Here is a 25,684-nt window from a genome sequence, read left to right on the forward strand (position 1 = left end):
TCCTCAAAACCCCACCTCCGGACCTCTGTATTTTTGCGATGTTGCAATTTCACTGAGGCTCCCTTCGCTGGGAAACCCCACCTCCGGACTTCCGTTGCCAGTGAAGCGCCCGTTTTTGCATTGCTGGGATTCCCCTGCAGCATCACAAAAACACAGAAGTCCGGAGGTGGTGTTTCCCATGGAGGGGAGCCTCAGGGAAATCCCAGCAGCGCAAAAACGGGTGCTTAGCTGGCAAGTCCGGAGGCGGGGCATCCCAGCGGCAGCGGTGGGTTTGTAAGTGGAAAATAGTTTGTAAGAAGAGGCAAAAAAATCTTAAACCCTGGGTTTGTATCTCGAAAAGTTTGCATCACAAGGCATTTGTAAGATGAGGTATCACTGTATGTTGATTGTTCAAAATTAATATTTACCTCAGCATGTTTCGATATCTTACCTTTATTTATATTGGAGGCAAAGGTATTGAAGCAGTGCCAAACAGATTGTATTTGTTCTTCAGGGAGACAAGAAAAAAATCATTGGCCATGTCACTTTCCCCTACTTTCGTATTAAGTCTGTGTGAAGTGGAGATTAGCACTGCAGAAGCAATGTGATTTAGTTAGCAGAAGTAAAGCACTTACTCACTTTGCCTCAGTCAGTTTGATCAGTTATGAACCGCTTCTATCCAGTGTTATAGCATATGAGAGTGAGTTTAATCTAGTGATTAGGCTAGAAAGCTGGAGACCATGAATTCAAGTCCCACCTTAGCCATGAAAGCCAGCCGGGTGACTTTGCGCCAGTCATTCTCTCAGCCCAACCCACCTCATAGTTGATGTGGGGGGAAATAGAAGGAAGGTGTGTTGGATAACATTACTACCTTAAATTATTTATATAGATAATAAAGAAGGGATAAAATAAATAAATAAAACAAAACATTTGCTGAAAAAGGAAATAAGGTCCAGCTCCTCTGCAGTTTTTTCCAAGCAGTATGACGGAAAATATGGTGATTAATTTAATTATAGAGATGTTGATTTTCTCATCTTACTACCCAGAGTTAGTCAAATTGGGGTGGTCTATAAATATATGTGGTTTTCAAAATTTCTGTTTTAGGTTTACACTAGACTGTTGCAGTAAACTCTTTTGGATTGTTGCAGACTTTAGGAACAAAGCTGTTGTGTTTGTTTGTGGTGTATGTTGTTATTATCATGAAATTAAAATCACAAAGACAAATAACCAATACCCAGAAAGCCAACAGAAAAACTACCATTCTGGGAAGAAGACTGATTTTAAACAACAACCACCAGCAAAAACTATTCTTATGCATTAAAAGGTATACAATATTATATGAGATAGGTGGCCGTATGAGAGAGAGGGGGGGGGGGAGAAGAAGGAAGAGATGAAATTAATTGATTCCTGTGAGAATAAATCAATATTCCCTTAACATTGAAAATATCATGTTGTAGATATTTTTCAACTTTCATATGGAAAAAAATCAGAGCCAGTACATTTACTTGGGAAAAACTTGGATACATATAGGCTCAAGTTCATTTAGTAGAAACATCCTGAAAAATATTATACTTTCATCTAACAAAATGTCAATCATCTCTATTCACAGGTGTACCATTCCCCAAAAACTTCCTCCAGATCTGCAAAAAGATCCTGTGCAGGCTATTTCGGGTGTTTGTACACGTTTACATTCATCACTTTGACCGCATCATAATCATGGGGGCTGAGGCCCATGTCAATACCTGTTACAAGCACTTTTATTATTTTGTCACAGAGCTGAACCTCATAGACCGTAAGGAACTAGAACCTTTGGTAAGTATTTTATTTCTGTCTAGGCATTTGGGAAAAAAAAAAAACCCTCCGATTTTTTCCCCCCACTTACATTTATCTGATTCGAATTGTGTATCTGTGTTCATGTACTATCTCCTAAGAAATAAAATAACATATTTTGGAAAGATTTTTAAACTCTTGCAAATTTTCATAATATGAAGAAAATCAGATTAATTACTGGCTGCCTTTAAAACTGTGTATGTATAAGTAATTTTTACTGTGTATATATAAGTAATTTTTGCAATAATTAGTGATATTTTTTTCTTTTGGTTTTGCCAAACTCATCCAGATCTCTGTAGTATACATTGTGATATATCTTTATAGCTAAGGATAGTCTCTGATGCTATGTTTCTATGTTTCTATGAATTCACAACTAAGACATTTATTTAGAATGCAGCAAATTATCATCCTTAAAGGATCCTGAATAGCAAAACTAATAGGATTTCCAGCTGGTAGAGAGCTTTGTAATGAGAACAAGATCCTGGGCTAGAGAGATCAATTGTCTTTCACAGCATAAGGTAATTTTATACCTTATGGAGCTTATACAAATCCGCTATCTTGCATAACTTAACAGACTAAAGTATTTTAAGTTTCTGTAATTTGTTTGGCTGTTGTGTTTTGTTGCTTCATTTCTGTTTAGCAGAATGTACAGATAGTCCTCGACTTATAGCCACAATGTAGTCCAAATTTCTGCTAAGTGAGACATTTAAGTGAGTTTTGTCCCATTTTATGATCTTTCTTGCCACAGTTGTGAAGTGAATTACGGCAGATGTAAAGTTAGTAACACAGCTGTTAAATGAGTCTGGTCTCTCCATTGACTTTGCTTGTCAGAAGAACGCAAAAGGTGATCACATGACCGTGGAGCAATGCAGTCAGTTGCCAAGCAGCTGAATTTTGATCACATGACCATGGAGATGCTGTAACAGTCATAAATATGAAAAATGGTCATAAGTCAACTGTTTTCAGTGCTGTTGTAACTTTGAACCGTGACTAACTGAACTGTTGCAAATCCAGGACTACCTGTACTGGGCCTAAACATGCATTTTGCATCAAGTGATAAAATTAATGTGATCTCTTCACTTCCCCTTGTTAACTTTGGATACTGTCAGTGTTGGGTTCCTACTGGTACGGTCCTCTCTGCTCTTCCGGTAGCAGCCTGCCGATTGCATCATTTGCACGCGACAGTTCCGGTACCATCTTTGCCGGGCTGTTGTGCGCACCATCTTTTTTCCTGAATTTTTTGCCTTGATTTCCTGCACATGCATGGAAGCAAAATCTGGCGAGGGGACATTTGTGTGTGCAAGATTTCTGCATTTTTTTGGCTCCACACCTGTACAGGAAGCAAAAAAATCGCAAACTCGCGTGTGCTAGCATCCTCCTGTGATATTTTGTTTCTGTGCATGCTCAGGAAGCGAAATCACACGAGAGGACACGCATGTATATGCGCATGTAGTAAGCGTGTGCACATGGGAAAACATGGCAATGTGGCACGCAGTGCATCAGTATCAAGGTAAGAGGAGCCCGCCTCTGCTTTCTGTTAATATTTTTGGGGTCCTTTTTACCTCTCTGTGACTAAATTTAATTAGCCGCGGAATAGGTAGTCATTCCAGAACTGAACTCTTTGTATTAAAGTCAAATAATTTATTTTATTTTCAAACTCAAGAAGAATCAGTATTTCTTATATATCAGTCTAAAAATAAATTTTGTATATCATCTTAACTGAAATATGGCAAAAACAGAAGAAATTACCCTCATGTGAGTATTTTAGCTTTCAATTCAATCAGTTTAAATTGCATGTTGCATTCTGCAGATTGTATTAGATTAAAGGTTGCCCTGGTTATCTGTAATTACAGTAATTTAAGTCATATTTGCAGAACAGTTGTGAAACAAGGAGTACTGTAATTGGAAAGAAGACTCTTACTTTGTTGCCAAAGTATTTGAGCAGTTAACCTCGTGTTTGATGAAGGAAAAAGTTTAAACAATATCCCCTTGTCTGTGGACATTTTATCATTCCAGAGAGCCTGAGAATGTAAACTAAATGTGTATACTCAGCCCGTACTTTGAAACTTTACAATTGAATCTGAAAGTTTAGGCAACCTGAACAAAATCAGTTAAATTTTCAGACCCAGACAAAACTTTCGGCCTGAGAATTTCAGGGTTTATTTTATTTATAGCCTACTTTTGTTGTCTGGCAAGTAATTAATGATAGAACTGCCATTTTAGCAATTCAGTTGGACATTCCATCTGTCCTCAAGAATTGGTCTAATACTATTTCCCACTTGCTACTGAGCTGTTGGACTACTGCTATCATTAGTGTCTCCTTGTAGTGCTTCTTTGAGAAAAATAAATCTTTATGAGAGCCTGCTGTTCACTTATAGACATTCCATGGTTTAAGAATTATACCCCATATTTCTGATCATGTTTAGAATGTGCACATACAGGTGGTCCTTGGCTTAACCATTTGTTTAATGAGCAATATTACAATGGCCTTGAAAATGTGACATATTGTCATTCTTTTATGCTTGCTACTGTTGCAGCATCCCCTTGGTCATGTGATCAAAATTTGAAAACTTGGCAACTGGCATGTATTTATGACAGTTGCAGTGTCCCGGGGTCATGTGTCTACCGTTTGCAACCCCCTGACAAAAAAAGTCAATGGGGAAGCCAGGTTCACTTAACAATCGTGTTACTAACTTAATAACTAGTGATTAATTTAACCTGGGGGGGGGGAATGCTTGTAAAACACAGCTGAATTCACTTAACAACTGTGTCACTTAGCAACTGAAATTTTGGGCTCAATTTTGGTTTTAAGTCAAGGACTACCTATATAACCGTTTAGTAGCAGGAGGTATTTAGGACCCACAGGTAGGTGTTCCTCTTCTATCTTTCCTTCCTTGTGCGAGGAATGCAGCGGCTTTGAAACTATGGGCAGGCATATTTTCTAGCATTTCAAGGGGCAGTTTTCTATGAAGAAAAATAAAAGGAAGAAAAATCTGCCAGAGGGTATTGAATTAAGATGTTAAAGATCAGATGTATGTTTCGTTCTTTGTACTTTTTATGGTAATTACCATATTTCAAAACTTATTGTAAATATGTGACATTTGATTGGCTTAGAGTTGCCATTACATAATTACATTAAAATGAAAATTCTAACAAAGGATATGAAATATTTTGTGATTACAGGGAAAACCAAGGCACGGAGAAGGTTTTCCATGACATGGTGTATGAAATTTAAAACATAATCTTCAGGTTCATTAAGCACTTCTCCAACTACAGTGTCGTAATTAAAGAACATTAGTTGTATTGGGAGAAAGTCCCTGATTCACATTTTAGCTTGGCCATAATGTCTGTAATAATTGGTTAAATAAAATGATTCACATTTTAGCTTGGCCATAATGTCTGTAATAATTGGGCCTGAGAATTTCTTTTGTTTAATCACTTTATCGCCACAAGTGATAGAGCTTTTAATGATTGTGAAAGTAATTCTGAAATAGATATGAGCAAATTCTTTATCTTTCAGTTGATATATCTTCCAAATGCTTTGAAGATTTTAACAGAAGGCTTCTAGAAACAGAATTTGTTACTGTATGATTTGTAACTAAGAGATGGTCTGTGAACTATAATTTCAAACTTCCTCCTCTTTTGGCCACGAGAGATAATGTTTCCCATTCCTGTTTTATGTTTTTGACCATAGTAAAAAGATTTGCAACTCTGTACTCTGTTACATATATTCTAAGTTGACATCTTTTCAACAGAATATATGAGGTTGGAGCTACCTTGTCCTATGGTTTGTATGGAGACTTGCCTTAATTCTCCATGAAGCTTCAATTCTAGCATTGCGTGAACTAAAAATAAGTTTCAGTTCAATTTCCAGGCAGTATCTGACTAAAGTGAAACGTTTAGCTTTTCTCCATTAATGTTTACTCAATCATCTGTTCATTTCTCTGCATGGTTAAAAGCTCAGATTTACAATTATGAAAAAGCCAGCAGTATAGATTTTATAATAAATGGGCTAACTATTAAGTTGACGTTTTGCAGTACAGTACTAGACCTTGAAATGTGAGGGTGGGCGGGCTTGTTTCACACTTAATAAATAGCTTTGTGTCTATAGCCAATAAATTAATCTGTTGTTTGGCCTTTATAGGCACTAAATTGTTTTTAAAAGGAGGGGGGGTGAAATTTGCTTTGGTTTTGGAATTGCAAACATGTGCAAGCCTACGCAAAGCTTTGGACGACTTTGCATCGTCCAAAGCTTTTTAGGCAAAGTGTCTTCCAGAATAAATGATTGCCATCCATGCACATTGGTCTTGAACATTAGAAAGAATAAACAGGAGTGAAAATTTACACAAACAAGCTTGCAGTGGAATTTGAAAGAGAAAAGTGGAAGAGTGTATGGATTTATAGTCTACTACATTAATTATTGACCTTACATACCTTCCTTTATTTTCCAGAAGGAGATGACAACCCGGATGTGTCATTGAAAAACAGTAGTTCTATGGAGGAGAGAGAAAAAGAAAAGAAGAAGCAATATCCTGCTAACCGAAGAAAAGCTAGAAGATATATCAGTCCTGTGTAGGCCAGGACTTGCCTTCTTATTCTTACAGCAGGAAAGTTAGAAACAGAAGATTATTGCTTTCATACACTTGGCACCAATAAGTACATTAACCACGCTAAGTACTCCCCTGGAAAATTGTGGATAACTTGTAGAGGAAGAAAGAAAGAAAAAAAGTGTTTTTTTGCATAGACCCTGAGTGATTGAGAAGGAGTTCCAAATCAATTCCAACTTCTGTTCTTACAACTTTATTACAGATGTGCTTTCTAACCTTGATTTTGATACTGACCTTAAGTCACTAAACTGTGATGTTATTGCACATGCAACCTCTATGAAAAGCCTTAGTGATAGCGTGTTTCTTTTCATTTCTTCAAATAGAGATAGGAAATAAGTCACTTGGCGCTTTAAAATGTTGAATATATATTTGACCAAGTCCTGAAACATCTATTTTAGATTATAGGCATGGAAGAAGTTAATGACCCAGTTGAATGGACAAAATGTTTTTTCCATTTATAACTGGCATGGCTGCTTACCCAGATAATGGCTTTTGAAACACTTCCAACTACCCATATGTATCTCATCGGTTTTCTTTACAGCTGTCTTCACGGACTGCTGTATGAGGTTATCAGTTTGCATCTTAGCAGCAAGAACCACAATGCCCAAATCCTTGGGATGACTAATAAAAACCATCCCCTTGACAGTGAGTTCTATCCTAACTGGCTGCTCATGCAAAGGACACATCTGTTTTTCAGGCATATGCAATATAAAAAGTCATGTTCCATCTTTGCATTTGCATGAATGATGACCGAGACAAAAATCCATTGATGTGCAGGCCAAACAACTTGTATCCTTATTTGGGAAAAGAAGTGAGTTTGCTTCTCTGCTCAAATATATTTGTGAAGAAGGGGAAGACTGCTCAGGGAGAATCCAGAAGAGAAAAACCTCCATGTGATGGAAAAAGGCCAAGTAGTAGAAGAAATAAGTCCCATCTGTTGACCCCAAAAACATCTACTTAGATTTATTTCCTAGACTTATTGAAACTAGAGTGACTGCAGGACTCTTCAGATTGCTAAATTCAACGTGCAAATACACAAAGCGAGTATAAATTAAAGTTAAAACCACTAGACTTTGCTGATATTGTATTTCATGTTCTGATCATATCTATACTGCTTTCTAGACTGTCTTTTTATGTTTTTCCACATTTCCTGGAAAATATACTGAACTACCACTGTGCCTCATTTAATATGTCTTTTACTCAATTGCTTTTCTTTTTGACAATTATTGTAACTATCCAGAAATAGATGAACTTGTGTGATTATAAATGGTGTAAATCCAGAGCTGGTATGAAGAACATGTATAATTAAGATTGTTTTTAAAACATTGGAACTGTAGAATACCTTCTTGGAGAGTATTCATAATCAATGCACTTATATGTGTAAGAGATTTGTAGTCTATGAATTATACATACAGATAATTCTAACACAACACATGCAAACACAGTAAAATGCTTCTCATTGCTTCCTAGTCATTTTTTGTTTTAATTTGAAAAACATTGTTAAGCAAAATTGATTATTAGGATGAAGGTAGAATTAGAAATTCTAGTTTTATTTTTTTCAATATGTGATAAAAATTCTTCCACAACTCAATAAATAACTAATTGTCCAATAGGATACTCCAAAATTAATGGTGATTTCAGTGAACTGCCAAAGAATATCCATAACTAAATCATTAATGGGCTTTTACTGATGAAGTTTTATCTTTAATTAAGAAGATAAGAATACAAAGGGAACAATAGTGTAATTGTGTGGTACATTTCTTCAAATTTAATGATACCATACAATTTTAGAATTGGTTCTAGAATTTAGAGTTTATATGTCTTCTTTTAGGCCGTGAGATTTTTTGCTGACTCTATGCAATGTTCTTCTTGAGCTGCTCCAAAATCAATATTAGAACATAATATAAATAAGATTTATAAATGTAGGTACATTTGTATTAGCCATGAATAATAATATAACGGAATGATGCTGGTAATCGATTTGTAAGAATTTATTTTTTTATATTGATATGTTCTTACAAGAATTTAATACCAACTTTAACATAAATCTGAACCAGGATTTCAAAGTAATTTATATCGAATTACAAATTTTAGCAACCAGGATTGGTTTGTTTTAGTGATGTGTCCTAAATTGAGATACAAAATAAGCTACTTAAAAGTCAGGGAATTTTTTTCTTGAGTGCCACACATATGCTCAGCAGCAAAGAATAAATGAACTGGCTTCTGAACTAGATAGTAGTCTATATTGGTTCTTTTTGGCCCACTTGTTATGTTTTAGTTTCTTCCTTTATGTCTGTCCATTTTTTGGTTTCAAATTCTCAAGTTAAATGGTCCTTCTAGCTCTTTGCTATAATATCACAGAATCGGTTTCCTTGGGATGGGTTCAAAAGAGAAATTTATAGCAAGGGTGCTTCCACTATTATTCTATATGTAAGTACAGTGGTACCTCTACTTAAGAACTTAATTTGTTCCGTGACCAGGTTCTTAAGTAGAAATGTTCTTAAGTAGAAGCACTTTTTCCTATAGGAATCAATGTAAAAGCAAATAATGCGTGCAAACCCATTAGGAAAGAAATAAAAGCTTGGAATTTGGGTGGGAGGAGGAGGAGGAAGAGGAGGAGGAGGAGTGTCGCTGCCAAAGGAAGAAGGTGAGGTGAGGTGAATAAAAAAAATCCAAAACTTAAAGGCTTAAAAAAAAAGAGGGACTCTGAGGTGGCAGGGAGGAGCACGTGCCTTCCATACACCCGGCGCAAAGCTGCCTCCCATACACTGCCTCCCATACACTGGCTGCTGCTGCTACCTGCTGCCTCTTCCTTCCCATGCTGAAGGGTTTCCCTCTCCTCTCACTCGCTCGCTTTGTAGCTGGCGCCTTTCCTTCACTGTGGTGACTCCTCGGCTGCCCAGAGCGAAGGGAGCATTTCTTTTCTCTGGGCACTGGCAGAGGTTTATTCCCAGTCCAAGCGCCTAGAGAAACGAAAATGCTTCGTTCGCTCTGGAGTGCCAAATCCTTCTTAAGAGCCACCAAAAGGCTCCTCTGGCAGCCCAGATGGCCGGAATTAAAGGGGGAATGGCAGGAAACTGGCTGGGCTTTTGGGCCACTCTCAAATTTCCTGGGAAATTTTTCCAGGCTATGGTTCTTAAGTAGAAAATGGTCCTTAAGTAGAGGCATTCTTAAGTAGAGGTACCACTGTATTATAAAACATAAAGACCAGTGTATCCAATCTTTCTAATGCTTGGTTTTGTTTTGTTTTTTGCTATATCAAGAACTTTTAAGTTGGATATCTTAGGGATTGCTCCTCCTTATCTGGGACTTAACAGTAACTTAATAATAGTTTCAGTAGATTATTTTGAAGAAATTAAACAAGAGGAGCTAATATATAGATCATAACTGCATTCTGTTTGATGGAGGAATGGAGTGATTACAGTTAAATGAAGCAATAACCAGCAGATATGTGTTAATCTATATTGCACACAGTGACCAAACTCTAAATCGTTACTCAGAAAAAGCAAAGATCATAGTTTGACTTCTGTAATTTGAAGAGACAGAGAATACATATGTTTGAAATTGGAAATACATTTTCAAATAAAACAAAAATCAGAGTTCAAGCCATTCGCCCCAATAGTTCAGAGCTTTGCTTATCTTCCATAGAATGAGATAAAACTGATGAATCTCATCTGAGAGATCTAAACTAAGCTAAATTTAAGTTCTCTGTCATCCTACACTGTCACTCATTGCAGCTGTCAAAATATTGCAACTCATTGGTAGTTGCAATCCAAACACTTGAGAGTACCAGAGATGGACACATTTAGTATGGAAGAAAACAATCCAGCTGAAAAAATTAGATTAAAACTAGTTAAGAGCTAACAGTCATAGTCAATGAAAGGTACAAACATAGGCAACCGGCTGGAGTTATTATTTATATAGGAATTTGTAGTGAATCACTACAAATAGGGAACAGCTTAACATTCCAGCAAAAGTTATATTTTCCATATATAATATTAAAGAGGAAAGTGTTTCATCAAAATTAGCTGATGACAAATAAATCATGAAGCTATTTTGAAATAGCAAACACAGACTAAAATGTAGTGTGTGTAGGCTTAACTCAACAAAACCAAAAATACAAGGTTTTTTGCAGTTCAAATACAGTATTCCTTTTTTTGAAAGAAACTCAATTTTATACTGCAAGAGGTTTTTTTTTAAAACGCGGTTATGCTTTTTGTCTAATCTGGGATAGGGGAGGGAATGGGCCTGGGAGGAAGATTTCCCAGCTAGTTTGGAGAAAACATGTGAATTTATTTCCAAGTGTTTAATGTAAATTTTTGTTTTCAGTATTGCATAATTAAACTTTATACTTTGGCCACATACATTGAATTTAAAAATACAGGCCTTAGAAATGTCAAAGCCAATATATTTATAGAACAAGTTATGTGTATGTTATTTAAATTTTAAAACCCACTGTTTGATGAGATTTGTGGTGTCAGTGAAATAAAATGAATTTTCAAATCGGTTAATAACAATGTTGGTAATACTGTGTTGATCCCAATTATTTTAATCTATGCACCAAAGATTATTTAAAGAAAATGAATAGTCCCTGCATGTGGTTTATTAAAAAATCCCATAAACAAATGAAATGTGATTACAACAGTTTGCCTTTTATAAATGACAGTTTCCCCTCGAATAGAGTTTCTTGGTCTGGAACCTGCACTACATATCAAATATTAATACAATTGAGAATCCAGAAATATTTCATGAGAAAAGTCCTTCCACTCACAACAGAATACATTAATTCCATCAGACTTGAAATTTTGGGCTTCGACAGCTTAGAAACTGATCTAAATGTAGTTCATAAAATCATGTTACAATGTCGTACCTGTCAATGACTACTTCAGCTTCAACCGGAACAATACATGAACACACAATAGATACAAACTTAATGTAAACCGCTCCAAACTCAATTGCAGAAAATACGACTTCAGCAACAGTGATCAATGCCTGGAATGCACTGCCTGGCTCTGTGGTTTCTTCCCCAAACCCCAAAAATTTTAACTTTAAATTCTACTGTCAACCTCACCCACTTCCTAAGAGATCTTTAAGGGATGTGCATAAGTGCACCAGCATACCTACTGTCCCTGTCGTAATATTTCCTTTTATTCGTATCGATTTCATGTATTCATAATCATGTTTATACTTATATCTGTTATCTAATGATGAAATAAAATAAAATAAATAAAAACCTCAGGAAGGACCATCTTCTGCAAAACAATTCTTCTTTGTATTAGATAGCTTGGATTCTGAAGCCATTGTCTAGAATTGGGTGGAGAATTTTGCCCTTCTCTAAGCTTGATATGCCCAATGAAGAGTATGATGAAAAATGTGAACTCCTATTATTGGGGGGGGGGAATACATATTCCTGTATATATTTGGGCATGAAAATCTACATGTGACGTTTATTGAATATGTTAAATTCTAATTACTAAGATTGAGAAAGGCTGATTCTGCAAACCGCTTAGAGAGGGCTGTAAAAGCACCATGAAGCGGTATACAAGTCTAAATGCTATTTGGGTGAGCAAAGAAACAGATGGAATATAAAACAACACATCCAAACAAGGTTTTTGTTTTAAGCCCGCCCTAAGATTGAAAGACAAAACACCCAATCCCAGCCAAGCGGAAAAGTTCCTTATTAAAGAAACAGTGGAAAAGCCGCGGGGGCGGAGAGGGGTAGAAGAAGAAGAGGATATCCTTATAGAAAGCCTTGGATTGGACGAGGTGACGCTCTGCGTGTTGACGTCACGCTCAGCGACGGTGCTAAGTGACTTGATTAGCCATCCGGCCGCGCGGCTTCCTTCCATGGACATCCGGGTCTTTGGGAGAGTGTGTGCGGAGGAGGCGGAGCCTGCGAGGCCTGGCTCGGCAGGTGTGTGTGTATCTGTCTGTGTGTGGAGGGGGGGGGGGGCGTCGATGGCGGCGTCGGCGACGACGTCGGTGCTCCTGTCCGCCTTGGCTACTCGGCTTTCCCAGTCGGCCACCGCCCGCACCTACGGGATCTTTTGTAAAGGGCTGACGCGGACCCTGCTCATCTTCTTCGACTTGGCTTGGAAGCTCCGCATCAATTTCCCTTACCTGTACTTTGTGGCTTCGATGATGTTCAACGTCAGGTTACAGGTGGGTGTTTTTCTTGGCTGGGACACAGAAACCATCACCGGAATAAAGAAGGGCTCCCCACGTAGGTTCAGCCTCTGCCAGCTTCGCTTCTTTAATTTTATAATTTATTCCCTCCACAAACGGGGAAGCCTATCCTAACAGCAAGCTGATATTCCTGGACTCTTATCCCAAGCAAAGATAACCATAGAGATATGAAATAATTTCTTTTTAACTGAAATAACCCTGCTTCCTGGGTTTGTGCTGCCTAATTAACTAGGTTTACTGAGTGATCCTACTTGGTAGGCTCATCCAGTGTACTGACTGATCATTTTTTTATTATTATTATTGATTGATTGATTCATTCATTCATTCATTCATTCATTGATTTGGACCTAACAAATAGGAAGGAGTTTACATACCATTTAGTATGACTGGTGTGAGTAAGTAGGGTCTTATGACTTTCAATTTTTAGAAACATAGAAGATTGATGGCAGAAAAAGACCTCATGGTCCATCTAGTCTGCCCTTATACTATTTCCTGTATTTTATTTTAGGATGGATATATATTTATCCCAGGCATGTTTAAATTCAGTTACTTTAGATTGCTTTAAATATTGGACTTCTGAACTGGTTTTTGTATTCTGATATGTTGTGAGCCACCCTGAGTCCTCGGAGAAGGGCGGCATACAAGTCCAATCAATCAATCCATCAGTCCAATAAATAGATAAATAAATAAATAAACAAACAAACAAATGTGAATCTACCAGAAAACAAAGAAGGTTAAATCTCATCGAAGACAGATGTGATGTGAATGGGTAGCTGCTGAAGATTAAAAATGGTCTGGCCAAAATTAGAATGTGGCAAATCATGTTTATTGTAATGCTTACCTGTATCTTCCTCAAAAGTTTTCTGAATTATTGTGGATTTTTGTGATGTACCAAACCAACAGGAGAATTTCCTGCAACATCCAGAAGTAGAATTAGGTTGTTGTTGCTGCTATTATTAACATGTGTATTCTGCCCAACCCTAGAGATTCAGTGACTAACAGCCAAATAAAAGCAATTAAGACCATAATGCTAGGGTGCATAAACAGAGGGATGGAATCAAGATCATGTGAAATATTAATATCACTTTATAATGCCTTGACAAGGCCACACTTGAAATACTGCGTCCAGTTTTGGTTGCCACCATGTAAAAAATAATGTTGAGACTCTGAAAAAGGGTGTAGAGAAGAACAACAAAGATGATTAGAAGACTGGAGGCGAAAACATAAAGAACAGTTGCTATAATTGGGTATGTCTAGTTTAATGAAAAGAAGGACTAGGGGAGACATTATAGCAGTGTTCCAACATCTCAGGGGTTACCACAAAGAAAAGGGAGTCAAATTACTCTTCAAAGCACCTGAGGGTTGTTCTGCTCTGGCCTTTTGGGATCAGAACAAAGGGAGGATCCAGGCGCTGAGATTTCAAATAACACTTTTATATAACAAGCAGGATTTATACAAGCAAACTCATGCATTTCAGTCCATCTTGGCAGCTTTCCATGTTAAATTGGATCAAAGATAAACTTCCGGGCAGCTGCCCAGAGTCAAAGTTAATTATCATTCCTCAGTAAGGTAAGGGTTCTTCGGTTACACATAGACACACTTACGATTCTCCAGGTTTTGCTCACACAACTGCATCTCTGCCCAATGAATTTAGAAGCATAATAGCAGATTGGCAGCGTGGCATTTCTGGAACCCCAAACCTAGGATTGCCACCATTGTGTACATTGTAACACCATGCCCCGTTACCCAGAAATCCTTCTTTATATTCTGTCTGGGTGTGGTCAGTTGTTTCCTAGAGATATATCTATCTAGACTTTCATAGATTCACTTTCTGAACTTTTACCCATAAAGATATTGCTGTTTGCTTCTTGACCTTCTGAACCAGGCATCTAATAGGGGCTCCTGGTCTCCCATGTCCCCCTCCTCCTCTGACTCAGACATTATTGGGATTTCTACAGTCTCTGGAGGTTTCCCAGGTTCCAACTCTCTCTCACTCTCTGACTCAGTTATCAAGAACACTGGCCTAGGATACCAAGACAGCCCCAGTTCATCCTCCTCAGAATCTGTGACTAACTGATCCCATCGTGGACCACTCACAAGGATAGAACAGGAAGCAATGGACAGTAATCAAGGACAGAAGCAATCTAGAGCTAAGAAATTTCCTGGCAACAATCAGTGGAATTAATCCAGAAGTTGTATTCTTTCTATAATTATCAAACAGAGAAATAACAGTAATAATATAAAAGCAAGACGCAACAAAGGGATATACTACATCCCTCTCTTAATTTCCAAATAGGGAGAACTGGGATTTAAATCTATTCTCAGCCACAAATACTCTTTGGACAGCTGTGAGCCAGGTATTCTCTCTCCATCCAGCCTATCTCATAAGGTGGTTGTGGTAAGGGGAAAACAACTAAATGGGGAAGTATTGTATTGGTTGCACCAGTGGTTCTCAACCATTCTAATGCCGCACCCCTTAATACAGTTCCTCATGTTGTGGTGACCCCCAACCATAGGTCTAGTGCCAATTCTCCCAACAGAGCTTTAAGCTGATTGGCAGGAAGGTCAGAGGGACACCCCCACTATAAACCCCTGATTGGTCAGATTGTAAAAATATGTTCCAAGGTGCCAGAATAGAAGCTTTAGTTCCTAGCACCATGGGAAATTTATCTTTTCCCAGGGTCTTAGGCGACCCCTGCGAAACGGTCATTCGACTCCCAAAAGGGGTCCTGACTCCCAGGTTGAGAATCACTGAGTTATACTGAGGGCAGAAGAAACATGGATTTTGATTTTTTTTTAAATACCCTTCTTAGATATTAAATATAAAGATGTGCGCACTCATTTACACACTCATTTAATTGCTCAAAATTAGGTTTATAAATTTCTTTGGACTATACCAAGAAAATTATAAACCTAATTTTGAGCAATTTGAGAGCAGATCTCAGACAAAATTGGGGTTCAGATTTTTTTTTTTAAGAAAATGATAACCCCTTTCTCTGTGTGGCCTTTGGAATTGTGTTTACCAGTACGCTAAGCCAGTGTTTTTCAACCAGTGTGCCGCGGCACACTAGTGTGCCGCGAGACATGGTCAGGTGTGCCGCGAAGCTTAGAGAGAAAGAAAGAGAGAGAGAGAAAGAAAGCAAGCAAGAGAAAGAGAGAGAGAAAGAGAGAAAGAGAAAGAAAGCAAGAGAGAGAGAGAGAGAGGGAGGGAAGGAGAGAGAGAAAGACATAGAGGGAGGTAGGGAGGGAGAGAGAAAGAGCAAAAAAGAGAGGAAGGAAGGAAGAGAAAGAAAGAGGGATGGAGAGAGAGAGGAAGAAAGAGGAAGGAAAGGAGAGAAAGAGGGAGGGAGAAAGAAATAGAGCAAAGGGGAGGAAGAGAGAGAGAGAATTTGTTTGTCCAAACTTTTTTAGCGCCCCCCCCCCCTGCTCAATGTGCCCCAGGGTTTCGTAAATGTAAAAAATGTGCCGCGGCTCAAAAAAGGTTGAAAATCACTGCGCTAAGCCACAAAACAGGCATCCCTTGGCTGGACAATTAGTTTTATGAGTAATTGTGTTGTGTACTTCTGGAAAATTGGATTGAGGAAATTGATACGAATAATGCAGTTTTGTTTACTATTGCCAATTTTAAAGTAAGAAAAGCAAATGCCACTTGTCTCTTTTCTTGGATTTGAGCTGTGCATTACCCAAACTTAATAACATGGATGAGTTAATAGTGAACTCTCCCCTCTTCTTCCTAAGAATTTTTTTTTTCTGAACTTAATTATCATTTGTGCAAAACATATTTTGGATGAACTTAATAACATGGATGAGTTAATAGTGAACTCTCCCCTCTTCTTCCCAAGAAATATATTTTTTTCTGAACTTAATTATCATTTGTGCAAAACATATTTTGGATGAACTTTCCAGGTTGCACTTTGTCCCAGTTAGGTGATCCTTGGATGATCTCTTAGAACAGGATTTAAATGCTGTGTATACTAAATATCTCAGATGTAATCCTTTGAAAGGATTGATTAACCAGCAAATCAGCAGACAATGTTACATCAGCTTAATAGGCAATCTGTGGCCTTCAGATATTATATAATTAAACACGTTTTGGCCATCAGGCTATACATACTCAGAGTTGTAATTCATAAACATCTGGATTCCTATAGATCACCCTACAGTAGGTGGTCAAATATTGTCAGCTGGTAAAAAAGGCAATTCTGTATATCTTACTGATCTTCCCAATGTTGCTGCACTACTATTTTCTGTATGTTAACAATTGAAAGCAACATATACAGTATTTTATTTTGGGATATGAAACTTGTAATACTCTGCAGATGGAACTCAGTTTCTTAACATTGATTTCTCTTTTGTTCATATAGCACAATCCAGCAACAGCTGGAACTGTTGGAATTGTTGTAAATTGGCACAATCATGTGATGTTGTGCCTCGCAACAATATTGCTTAGCAATGGAGTTACCCAGTGAAGTGAGGTCTATTTCTATGTGTTACTCTATTTCTTTAGATTCTGATTTGTTTTAATCATATTGAATAAGTAGCTTGGTTTACATACCAGAGTAAGCTAAAATCAGATTTCAGAATAGGTTAGATCAATTGAAGTGTCTTGTTTTATTGAGCTGTAAAATTTAAAAGGGGGCTATGGTGATGTTATCTTGTAGTTGGTTTTTATTTTTTTAGGTTTTTATTTGCTTAAAGAAATTCTATGAGATTATTTATTTATTTATTAGATTTGTATGCCACCCCTCTCTGAAGATTTGGATTTAATTTAAATCTACATACTCTATTATCTATGCATTAGCAAATTGATTATAACCAAAATATATACTGCTCAAAAAATAAAGTGAACACTCAAATAACACATCCTAGATCTCAATGAATGAAATATTCTCATTGAATATTTCATTTGCACAACTATTCCATTTGCATAACAGCATGTGAAATTCATTGTCAATCAGTGTTGCTTCCTAAGTGGACAGTTTGATTTCACAGAAGTTTGATTTACTTGAAGTTATAATCTGTTTTTTAAGTGTTCCCTTTATTTTTTTGAGCAGTGTATATTTTGCTTTTTCCTCCAATAATATCAAAATAATATACAGGTAGGAAAACATTAACAAACAAGCCAAAATCAATTAAAAATAATTAAACTGTGCTGAAACCAGATAGAATTATAAAAATCATGACTTGATTTGTTGAATCAAATGCAGATTAAATAATACTTTATGGCCTTGGATTCTTTCATCAAATGTTAGTTTAATCTATCCACAGTAATAACAAGCCTATTTGATTCCTCAGATAGGCAACAGGAGATCCCAGGGGCGATTCCTGCTTATTTTCATGATTGTAAATTATACACCAAAATTTCTATAATCTAAACAGTCCCTTAAAATGCTTAGCTGGTCAATTTAGTTACAGATAAAGGTATCAGAATTGATTTATGATTTTAATGATAACAAACATTTACGTACTGTGTTTTTACTTCCTTTCAGGTTCATATTGAGATTCATTAAATCATGTCTTACGTTGCAACCAGAAAACATTCCACCATTTACTTTGGATTACTACAATGCAGAGCTTTGAGGACAGGGAAATGATGCCTTTCTCTTTTATCTGTATGGCCCCAGAAGAAGATTTGAGATACAATCACCTGCAGGGAAGAACTAACCTAAATCGCCATAAGGAGATCCTTCACTTTCTAAGGGTCTGTTCCTTAGTGAAGAGCTCTCATATGGATTATCGTCACTTGCAAAAGGAATCTCTCTCTCTCAAAATCTGGTGCTGCCCTCTGTTTCAAGCAATCCCAATGCCTGATATTGGTGAAAAAGTCTTACCACATTGGATCAAAGTAACAAGAAGAGTCATCTCATGCAAGGAATCACTTGGTTTACTAGAGAAAGATCTGGAGAAGGTCTTTAGTCCCTTCAATAGTACTATAATAACTGGTTGCTTAGAGAGAGCTCATGGCTTCATTAGTGAACCAAACAGGTGGAGAACACTTTATACACTCTGCACATTTTTGACTGTCAGAGCCCTAGCATCACCAGAAGCAACAACTATTAGAACTGGAATTAAGGGTTGATGATGAAATGCACTTTGTGTTATGGGAGATGTTGATTTGCAAGGAATTTCAGTCTTCAGATCTGAAATCCTGCTTGGCTGCTACATTGGGTGAATATCTAGTGTGGCTTTTCAGTAACCAGCATCTGTCTGGTTTCTCTCATTTACTTTGACCTCATATCTTTACCCAGTAACTTTGAATATACAGAAATACTTTCCAGTATAAAATATCCAAGCATTGTCAGATATCTCGGTGGTTGATAGCTATATGAGCTATCATATCTCTGTCATGTAATAGTAAATATAAAAAAGCAGAGTTTGGAAATGGCAGTGATTATTGAATCTTCCTCTCTTGTTATTTTGAACATTTTTCAGAAGCTGAGTACTAGTATGGCATTAGAGAGCCAAACTGGCTCATGGGCCACCAAATTGATTCAATATAAACTTCAGGAATCCATTTTGCTATCACTTCTGTGTTAATACCAGCACATTATTGATAGGGTTGAATTTGAACTTTGAATGCCTGCGGATGCAAGATTTTTCAGCTTTTACTATGCATTGCAGTGGTGTCAAACTTGCAGTGTCATGTTACCATCATGTGACATTTTGCTATGGTTTTTTTCCCCTTTGTGGAACTGGAATGAGCGTAGCCTGGGGGTGATACATCCAGTCCACGGGCTGCCAGTTTGAAAAATCCTGATGTATTGCATTCATTCCTACCATGCATAAGGGGTGGGAGGCAGTTTTTCCCCTTAACATTTTCTAAAGCATTTCTGAGCCCACCAGAAACACATTATACAGGTGAGGCAAGCTGAAAGTTTTAAAGAAGAAGAAGTGGAAATCTTAATGAATTATAATTTGTACTTGGTCCGGCTATCCCCATTCTCTTGGGAGCAATGATATGCTGGTTTGGGAGATGGGAGTCCAGTCAAATATACCAAACAGGTGGTCCAACGTGAGGAATGCTGGCGTGGATGCTACAGCATTTTCAGCTAGCCTTGAGGCAATGCAAAATGCCCTCAAGATAAGGTTGTTGATAGTTGGCTATAGCTGTTTTATAATTATCTCTATATTATCTCTATATTGCCACCTGTATCCAGGTGTATAAGAATAGGCTAATATGCCTTTTTTTAGGTGCTGTTACAGGATTTAATAAAGAATTGTTATTCACATTTTAGAGTCTCAAAAGCCAAACACTAGGTTTCTATCTCACGAAAGAATGAATAAATAAAGATCATGTTTTCTAATATACCTTCTGAAATGAGGGATGTAGTTTTTCCTATAGAATATTGAATTGCAGTCTAAAATATATTTACAGTCGCGTCAGTGCTTTAAAAAAGCTATGTAAGTATTTCCAGCTACCAAAACTTCAGAATCTGGAAGTGCAACCAGCAGGACCTATTAATCATAAAACGTAGTTGTGTGGTAGTGTTTGCAGTTGTCCTGCTATCTTGAAGTAAGAGTAGCAGAACATTTAGGGCCCTTTAAAGATTTACCACTCTTGAGGCTCTGCATACAACTAATAAAGTGGCTTATGTGCAAAAGTGTGTGCTTATAAGATAAGAGGGAACACTCTACTGCAAAGCTAAGATTAGCTCTTTTTCCTCAATAGGTTGCTGTGCATATCCATTTTAAATGGCAATGCAATGAAATACATTAGTGGGGTTAGGATTCCAGAGAACCATATTCTTCTTTCAAGCCAAGGGGACCTAATTCCTGAACAATTCTTGAATATTTCAAGAGTCCTATTTCTAAAATCTTTTCCACAAGCTTATTGGGGTTATGTGTGTCATTCTGATCATGGGACTAATGTATGTATGCACAACCACCTAGTGTTTTAAAAAGAATTTTGATAGGGAAAGTCTGTGCAATTCTCTTTTAATCAAGTTCCCTACTTGCCTTGTGTGGAACACCTGAAGAATTGAAAACATTCCAACAGAACAAGAAGGATATTTGGATTTGCATTCATACTTTCTACTGCCAAAATTAACATGCTAACAAGCCAGAATCCAGAGTTCTTGACTGATAACAAACCATGTTTAAAGAAATGTCTGCAAAATTATGGATAGTCTGATTTAAATGTAACCATTGCCTATGTAAAAATACCCCAAAGTTCTGAAAAAGTTGCTATTTATACATTTTCAAGGATGAAATTGAAATTGGCTGAAGATCCATCATTCTGGACTTTGAATTGGACTGTTTTTTTCTTTTTAGTAAAGTGTGCACTTTATTCTGAAAGAGGGACTTTTTTCCAGCTGCTTTTTGCACTAAAGAATTATTTTATCATCCAGCTGATAAAGACATTTTCGAAATACTTCGTTAGGAACGGTGTGGGCAGGAATGTACAAAGGAGGCCTTGTTTCTTCAAAAGTCTAAAGTGGCATAATACTTGGACTATAAATGCCTTTTGCTGCATTCCTGTGCAAATATTGTGTGGGGTTTTTTTTGGTACAGAACTAATCAATATATTAGGCTATAAGGCCACTACTTAGTCCTTAAAAACAGCATGATACAAACATCATTAGAAATATTTTTGTCTTCTAATCTTATATAGCAAACAAAATATCAGTGGCAAGGACTAAGATGAATTACTATCCATATGTGGATGTTTACATTTTGTGGTATCTGTTTCTTTTTAGAAGAGTTGATGTACCAAAGGTATTGGCATTTGAACTTAAGGAATACCCATTACAATCTCCCCTTGTTTTAAATATTAGTTTTAAAAGACATTGGCCAGTGCCCAGCTGTCTTCTGAAAAACCACTGAGGTCCTGTTCAGCTGCTGAACAATACTACAGTGAGGTGGCTGACAACATGCAGAAATGTTCACATTTACTCATACCTGTTAGTAGTACTTTTTAAAAGCTGTTAAAATATCACATTTAAATTAGGATCGATGCAAATGTTACTCTGCCTTACAAATGATTAGATTCCTTATTGTGGTCAAAAGTCCAGCACCATTGCTTTATTAAATCAGGCACTATCCACAAGAATGCGTCCTTCACCACAGTATTTTTGCAAGAGAAGCAGTCTTGGTTGATTGTGGCATTTGTTTTCGTGATAAAGATGCCTTTTATATAGCCTTACATTGAATATGCACCCGTATTCAACTTCTATGTGTAATGCCAAGATTTGCACACTTGGAATGCTTTGTTCTATGAATAATCTCTGTTGGAAGGTTTTGTTCATATTTACATGGATGTAGAATTCTGCAAAGCCCCCCCCCAAAAAAAAACATTGTAAAAAATTAATACTGTGGGGACGGGATGGGTGTGTGCTTAGGATGGTGAAACTTCCAAGCCTAGAATAATTTATTGTACATGAGTATGAAATCTTTATTAGTCCCTCCTTGTTTAAAGAGAGCAGAGATTGCATTTATTGGTGTCCAAAATTTTGGCTAGCCTGGGCCACATTTTATGAAGAATTGTCTTGGGCTGCATGCAAAATACATAATATAATTAAGTTTACAATATTGTGGGGCCACATTACTAGCTGCCTAGGGCCTATGGTCCACCAGTTGGACAAGTCTGGTCTAAATATTTTTGTGATGGAACTTGGCAAGTGTAATTCTTCCTACTCCCTCTGGAGGAAGTAAATCTAGCCAACATCTTATTTACATTCTTCATATCTGGTGTATTTCTAGGAACCTTATTAAAACTGAAGTTCTTTTGTCAGTTGTACCATGTGGAACTGAATCTGTAGGTTCAAACCTGGGGAAAGAGTTCCCATGTGCAGAAAATGTATATTAAGTTACAGTCCTTGAGTTCCTCGATTTCAGTCTAGACCAGGGGTAGGCAAAGTCGGCTCTTCTATGACATGTGGACTTCAACTCCCAGAATACCTGAGCTAGCATTATTGGCTCAGGAATTCTGGGAGTTGAAGTCCACATGTCATAGAAGAGCCAACCTTGCCTACCCCTGGTCTAGACCATTTTGGAAGTATTGTATGAAACAGGTGCGGGGTTTTATTTCATTTTTTGCATGTTCTCCAATCCATGTCAGTTTGGGTGAATTTGTGCAATACATTCCAATTTGATACCTTTCAATCTCATCACTGCATCTAGCTTTGCTCACCCTATAGAACCATGATTTTAATTATGGATTATTAATGAACCTACCATTGTCTAGACTTGCAAGACTTGTTAATAAATCACGATGACTTCACAGGTTGCACACACTCAGAGTCATTGCTAATTTGGTGGCTGGGGACTATTTGGTTACAAGCTTTGGAACGAAGACTGGTTTGAAATGTTCTCAACTCGTCATTACCAAAAATCAAGCTGGGGCCATAAACCGTGGTTTAAAATTAACAGTGGTTAAGTTTACAAAGAGACATGTAAACTACTCAGTGCTCATGCTGTCAGACTGACATGCATTGGGATTCAGCCAACACATTTCCAACCATTGGCCCTGAGTTTCAGTAGAACCTAGAAATATCAGCCTGATTAAAGCTAATGAATCCAGCATTTTGCTTACAAATTAGCTTTTCAGATTCAAGGTTTTGTGTAATCACTGGCTGGATTGGAACATCATGCTGAGCCAAGGTCTCTTAAGTGCTGTTATATTGTGTAAGTCAGTGGTCATGAGAGGGGAATGGTCATGCCACTCGTGCAAGTTGAGCTGTGTGTGCGCGCCAGCCTGCCACAACACAAGTCAAACCGCATGTGAGCTGACCAGCTTCCACAGCCTGGTTGTGAACTGTGGCGGGCTGGGGCTTGGGGACCCTTGATGTAACTGGTGGTTTGTTTCACATAGTGGTTTGTTTGTAACACAAAAGTGGTTTGTTTGTAACACAAACCACATAGTGGGGTTTTTTTGTAACACAAAAGCATGGTAGATGAACTTACTAGACCCACAAAGGATCATTTGTCATCTTTTTGTAAGTGGAAGCTTTGTGGAAGTCCAAACCTTGGGATGAAATGCTATGGGGGTTACTTCTAAATTACTAGAGTGTTTGGGGGTTGGTTGGTGTTGTTTTTTTTAAGATGTCTAAACCCAAGCATGTTGTTTTCACTATGCAACACTAAACTCCTAAATCTGGGGAGGTATTTTCTCAGTGGATGTACACTGAACAAGAGAAGGAGACAATGCAATAATCATCTGAGTTGGAATATTTTTAATGGAACTTGCCCCTTGCTCCAGGGAGTTTGAAAAATAAACAGATTTTTCCCCCCACTAACTTTGTTTCAGGGACATTATGTAGTGTTCTCCACCATTACAAAATATAGTTAAAAATGAAGCAAAGTGTTTGGACACAAGCCAGGCTACTTTTAAAATATCTCCATAGCCTAGACAAATTTAGACACCATCACCATCAAAAGTTTTGTAAAAGTCCTCACATCCCAAACCCTCCTGGTCTTGTAAAGTTATTTCAGTGTTTGAGATTTGACCAGAAGTCCCTGTTGAAAGCTGATCACCGTAGGGTTTTTGTGCTGTAAAATAGCGTTAGGGAATAGTTGAATCAACATTGAAACTCTTTAAATGTACAAACAAAACAAAAACCTTAGGGATTGTGTGTATTTCCTAAGCAGATGATGATGAAATTGCTTGCTCACACCACCTGAGGGTGCTACAGGTCAAATCTAAAACTTCTAAGCTTTGGGATTTTTGGAAGTCTTTCAGGGTTTTTTTGGCACATTTGTGCTGTATTGGACTGCCATCTGACTGGGGTGGTGTAGGATTTCTGCTCGAGCAGGGGGTTGGACTAGATGACCTACAAGGTCCCTTTCAACTCAAATAAATAAATAAAACACCCAACTGCAGCCAACTGTGACACTTAATCCTAAGCCAGAAAAAAGAACTTCACAGGTTTCAATATCGAAACAAATATGATAGGAGTACAAATAAATTTACACAAGGGAATAAGAGTCATTTGCTGAGTTGGAGAATAATAGAAATCAATTTAAAGAGAGCTCCCTCCAGTTCATACAATATATAATTTATAAAGGAAGAAAAAAATGTAACAGAATTTATGCTGCTTGCTCTGGCCTGCTTCTGGGTGGTTGGATAGTTGGATGAGGCATGTTTGGTGTTAAATTAGGGGCCGGATCCAACACCCGCTCTGACTCATCTGAATATGATGATGCCTCATCCACAATCTTCATCATAGATGAAAAGGAAACTGGATTTATATCTTCTGTCTGGAAATTTCTGGAAGGTAGTGCAGAAGCCATTTTCTTTCGGCAGAAAAACTTGATTCTAAGGACGGAGAGGGTCATAAAATTGACGTTTAGTACAATGTATAGATTTAAAATCTTTCCTATAGACTTGCAGTAGTGTAGGATGCAGAAGGAATTTGCACTTACGCATTGATCTGTTTTTTATTTCATTCATTCCGCTTTTTGCCTTCAGACTTGCTTGGCACCCAACAGCCAATGTGCTCACCATAAGAACTTTAATCTTAATCTCAGATTCCATAAGTGGTCGTAGCACTTTTAGCAGCAATAAGTACAACTAAACATAACATTTCTTCATAGGCAATCCGATCCCATTTGATCTGCTTGTATTCAGTAACATAAGATTTCTAGTATGAATTATTTGTTTCAGGTGCTGCTGCAATGTTTTAGTGGACTAGAACCTTTGTCTTGGAGGTTTTTAGAAAAGTCTGAATTTGCTATTCTGCATCCATTCAGTCAAGGCTGTTTGAAGTCACTGATTTATCCATTTGCCCTTCAAGGACTGATAGCTTGATGTTTTCTTGCATTTATTATTTTATTTCATAGTGAAATACAAAAAAAAATGTACAGCACAAACTGAAAAAAAGAACTACAAAAGAAAAATAAATATGCTGTGATCTCTGAGATACAAAAAGAAAACTAGGAGACCAATTAACAAAAAATTATTAAATGGGGAAAATATTTATAATAACTGTAATAACTTAATTCAATCCTTATGTTTATGGTCGTAGTTTGGGTTAAATCTAAGCATATAAAATAAATCTAATTATATAGACCCAAATTACTTCATCTTCCCGTATTTAAAGCAAAGAGATCTTTCAAAAATAGGTACCAAATTCATGTTGGATCCA

The 25,684-nt window shown here is 37.3% G+C and overlaps 2 protein-coding genes across 7 annotated transcripts in view; both read left to right on the forward strand.

The window, feature by feature from the left end:
* MOB3B (MOB kinase activator 3B) overlaps positions 1-10,933 on the forward strand; it is a 97,820-nt gene extending 86,887 nt beyond the window's left edge. For 4 of the 5 annotated variants that reach the window (XM_070742485.1, XM_070742486.1, XM_070742484.1 and 1 more), the window contains 2 exons: positions 1,589-1,791; positions 6,261-10,933. In XM_070742485.1, the coding sequence (XP_070598586.1) occupies positions 1,589-1,791; positions 6,261-6,290 (233 nt within the window). In that variant the 3' untranslated portion in view covers positions 6,291-10,933. The remainder of the gene's footprint in view (positions 1-1,588; positions 1,792-6,260) is intronic. The other variant, XM_070742488.1, reaches the window with a different exon arrangement.
* A 1,193-nt stretch (positions 10,934-12,126) lies between these two features.
* Positions 12,127-21,648, forward strand: LOC139162287 (small integral membrane protein 10-like protein 3). Of its 2 annotated transcripts, XM_070742471.1 has the most exons (3): positions 12,184-12,578; positions 16,967-17,072; positions 18,092-21,648. In XM_070742471.1, exons 1-2 carry the CDS (start codon positions 12,264-12,266, stop codon positions 17,069-17,071), a joined length of 420 nt encoding a protein of 139 aa, XP_070598572.1. In that variant the 5' UTR covers positions 12,184-12,263; the 3' UTR covers position 17,072; positions 18,092-21,648. The 2 variants fall into 2 exon arrangements, with proteins under 2 accessions (XP_070598573.1, XP_070598572.1); XM_070742472.1 differs by lacking the exon at positions 16,967-17,072 and having other exon boundaries at positions 12,127-12,578.
* Positions 21,649-25,684: the final 4,036 nt, after the last annotated feature.

Source organism: Erythrolamprus reginae, chromosome 2 (genome assembly GCF_031021105.1).
Source record: "Erythrolamprus reginae isolate rEryReg1 chromosome 2, rEryReg1.hap1, whole genome shotgun sequence".
Taxonomy (NCBI): Eukaryota; Metazoa; Chordata; class Lepidosauria; order Squamata; family Dipsadidae; genus Erythrolamprus; species Erythrolamprus reginae.

What these genes read in the sequence shown, in the direction of transcription:
- LOC139162287 (XM_070742471.1), top strand. Translation starts at nt 12,264, where the DNA reads ATGGACATCCGGGTCTTTGGGAGAGTGTGTGCGGAGGAGGCGGAGCCT. An exon ending in TGTTCAACGTCAGGTTACAG is followed by an intron (nt 12,579 to 16,966) that starts GTGGGTGTTTTT and finishes TTGTTCATATAG; the next exon opens with CACAATCCAGCAACAGCTGG.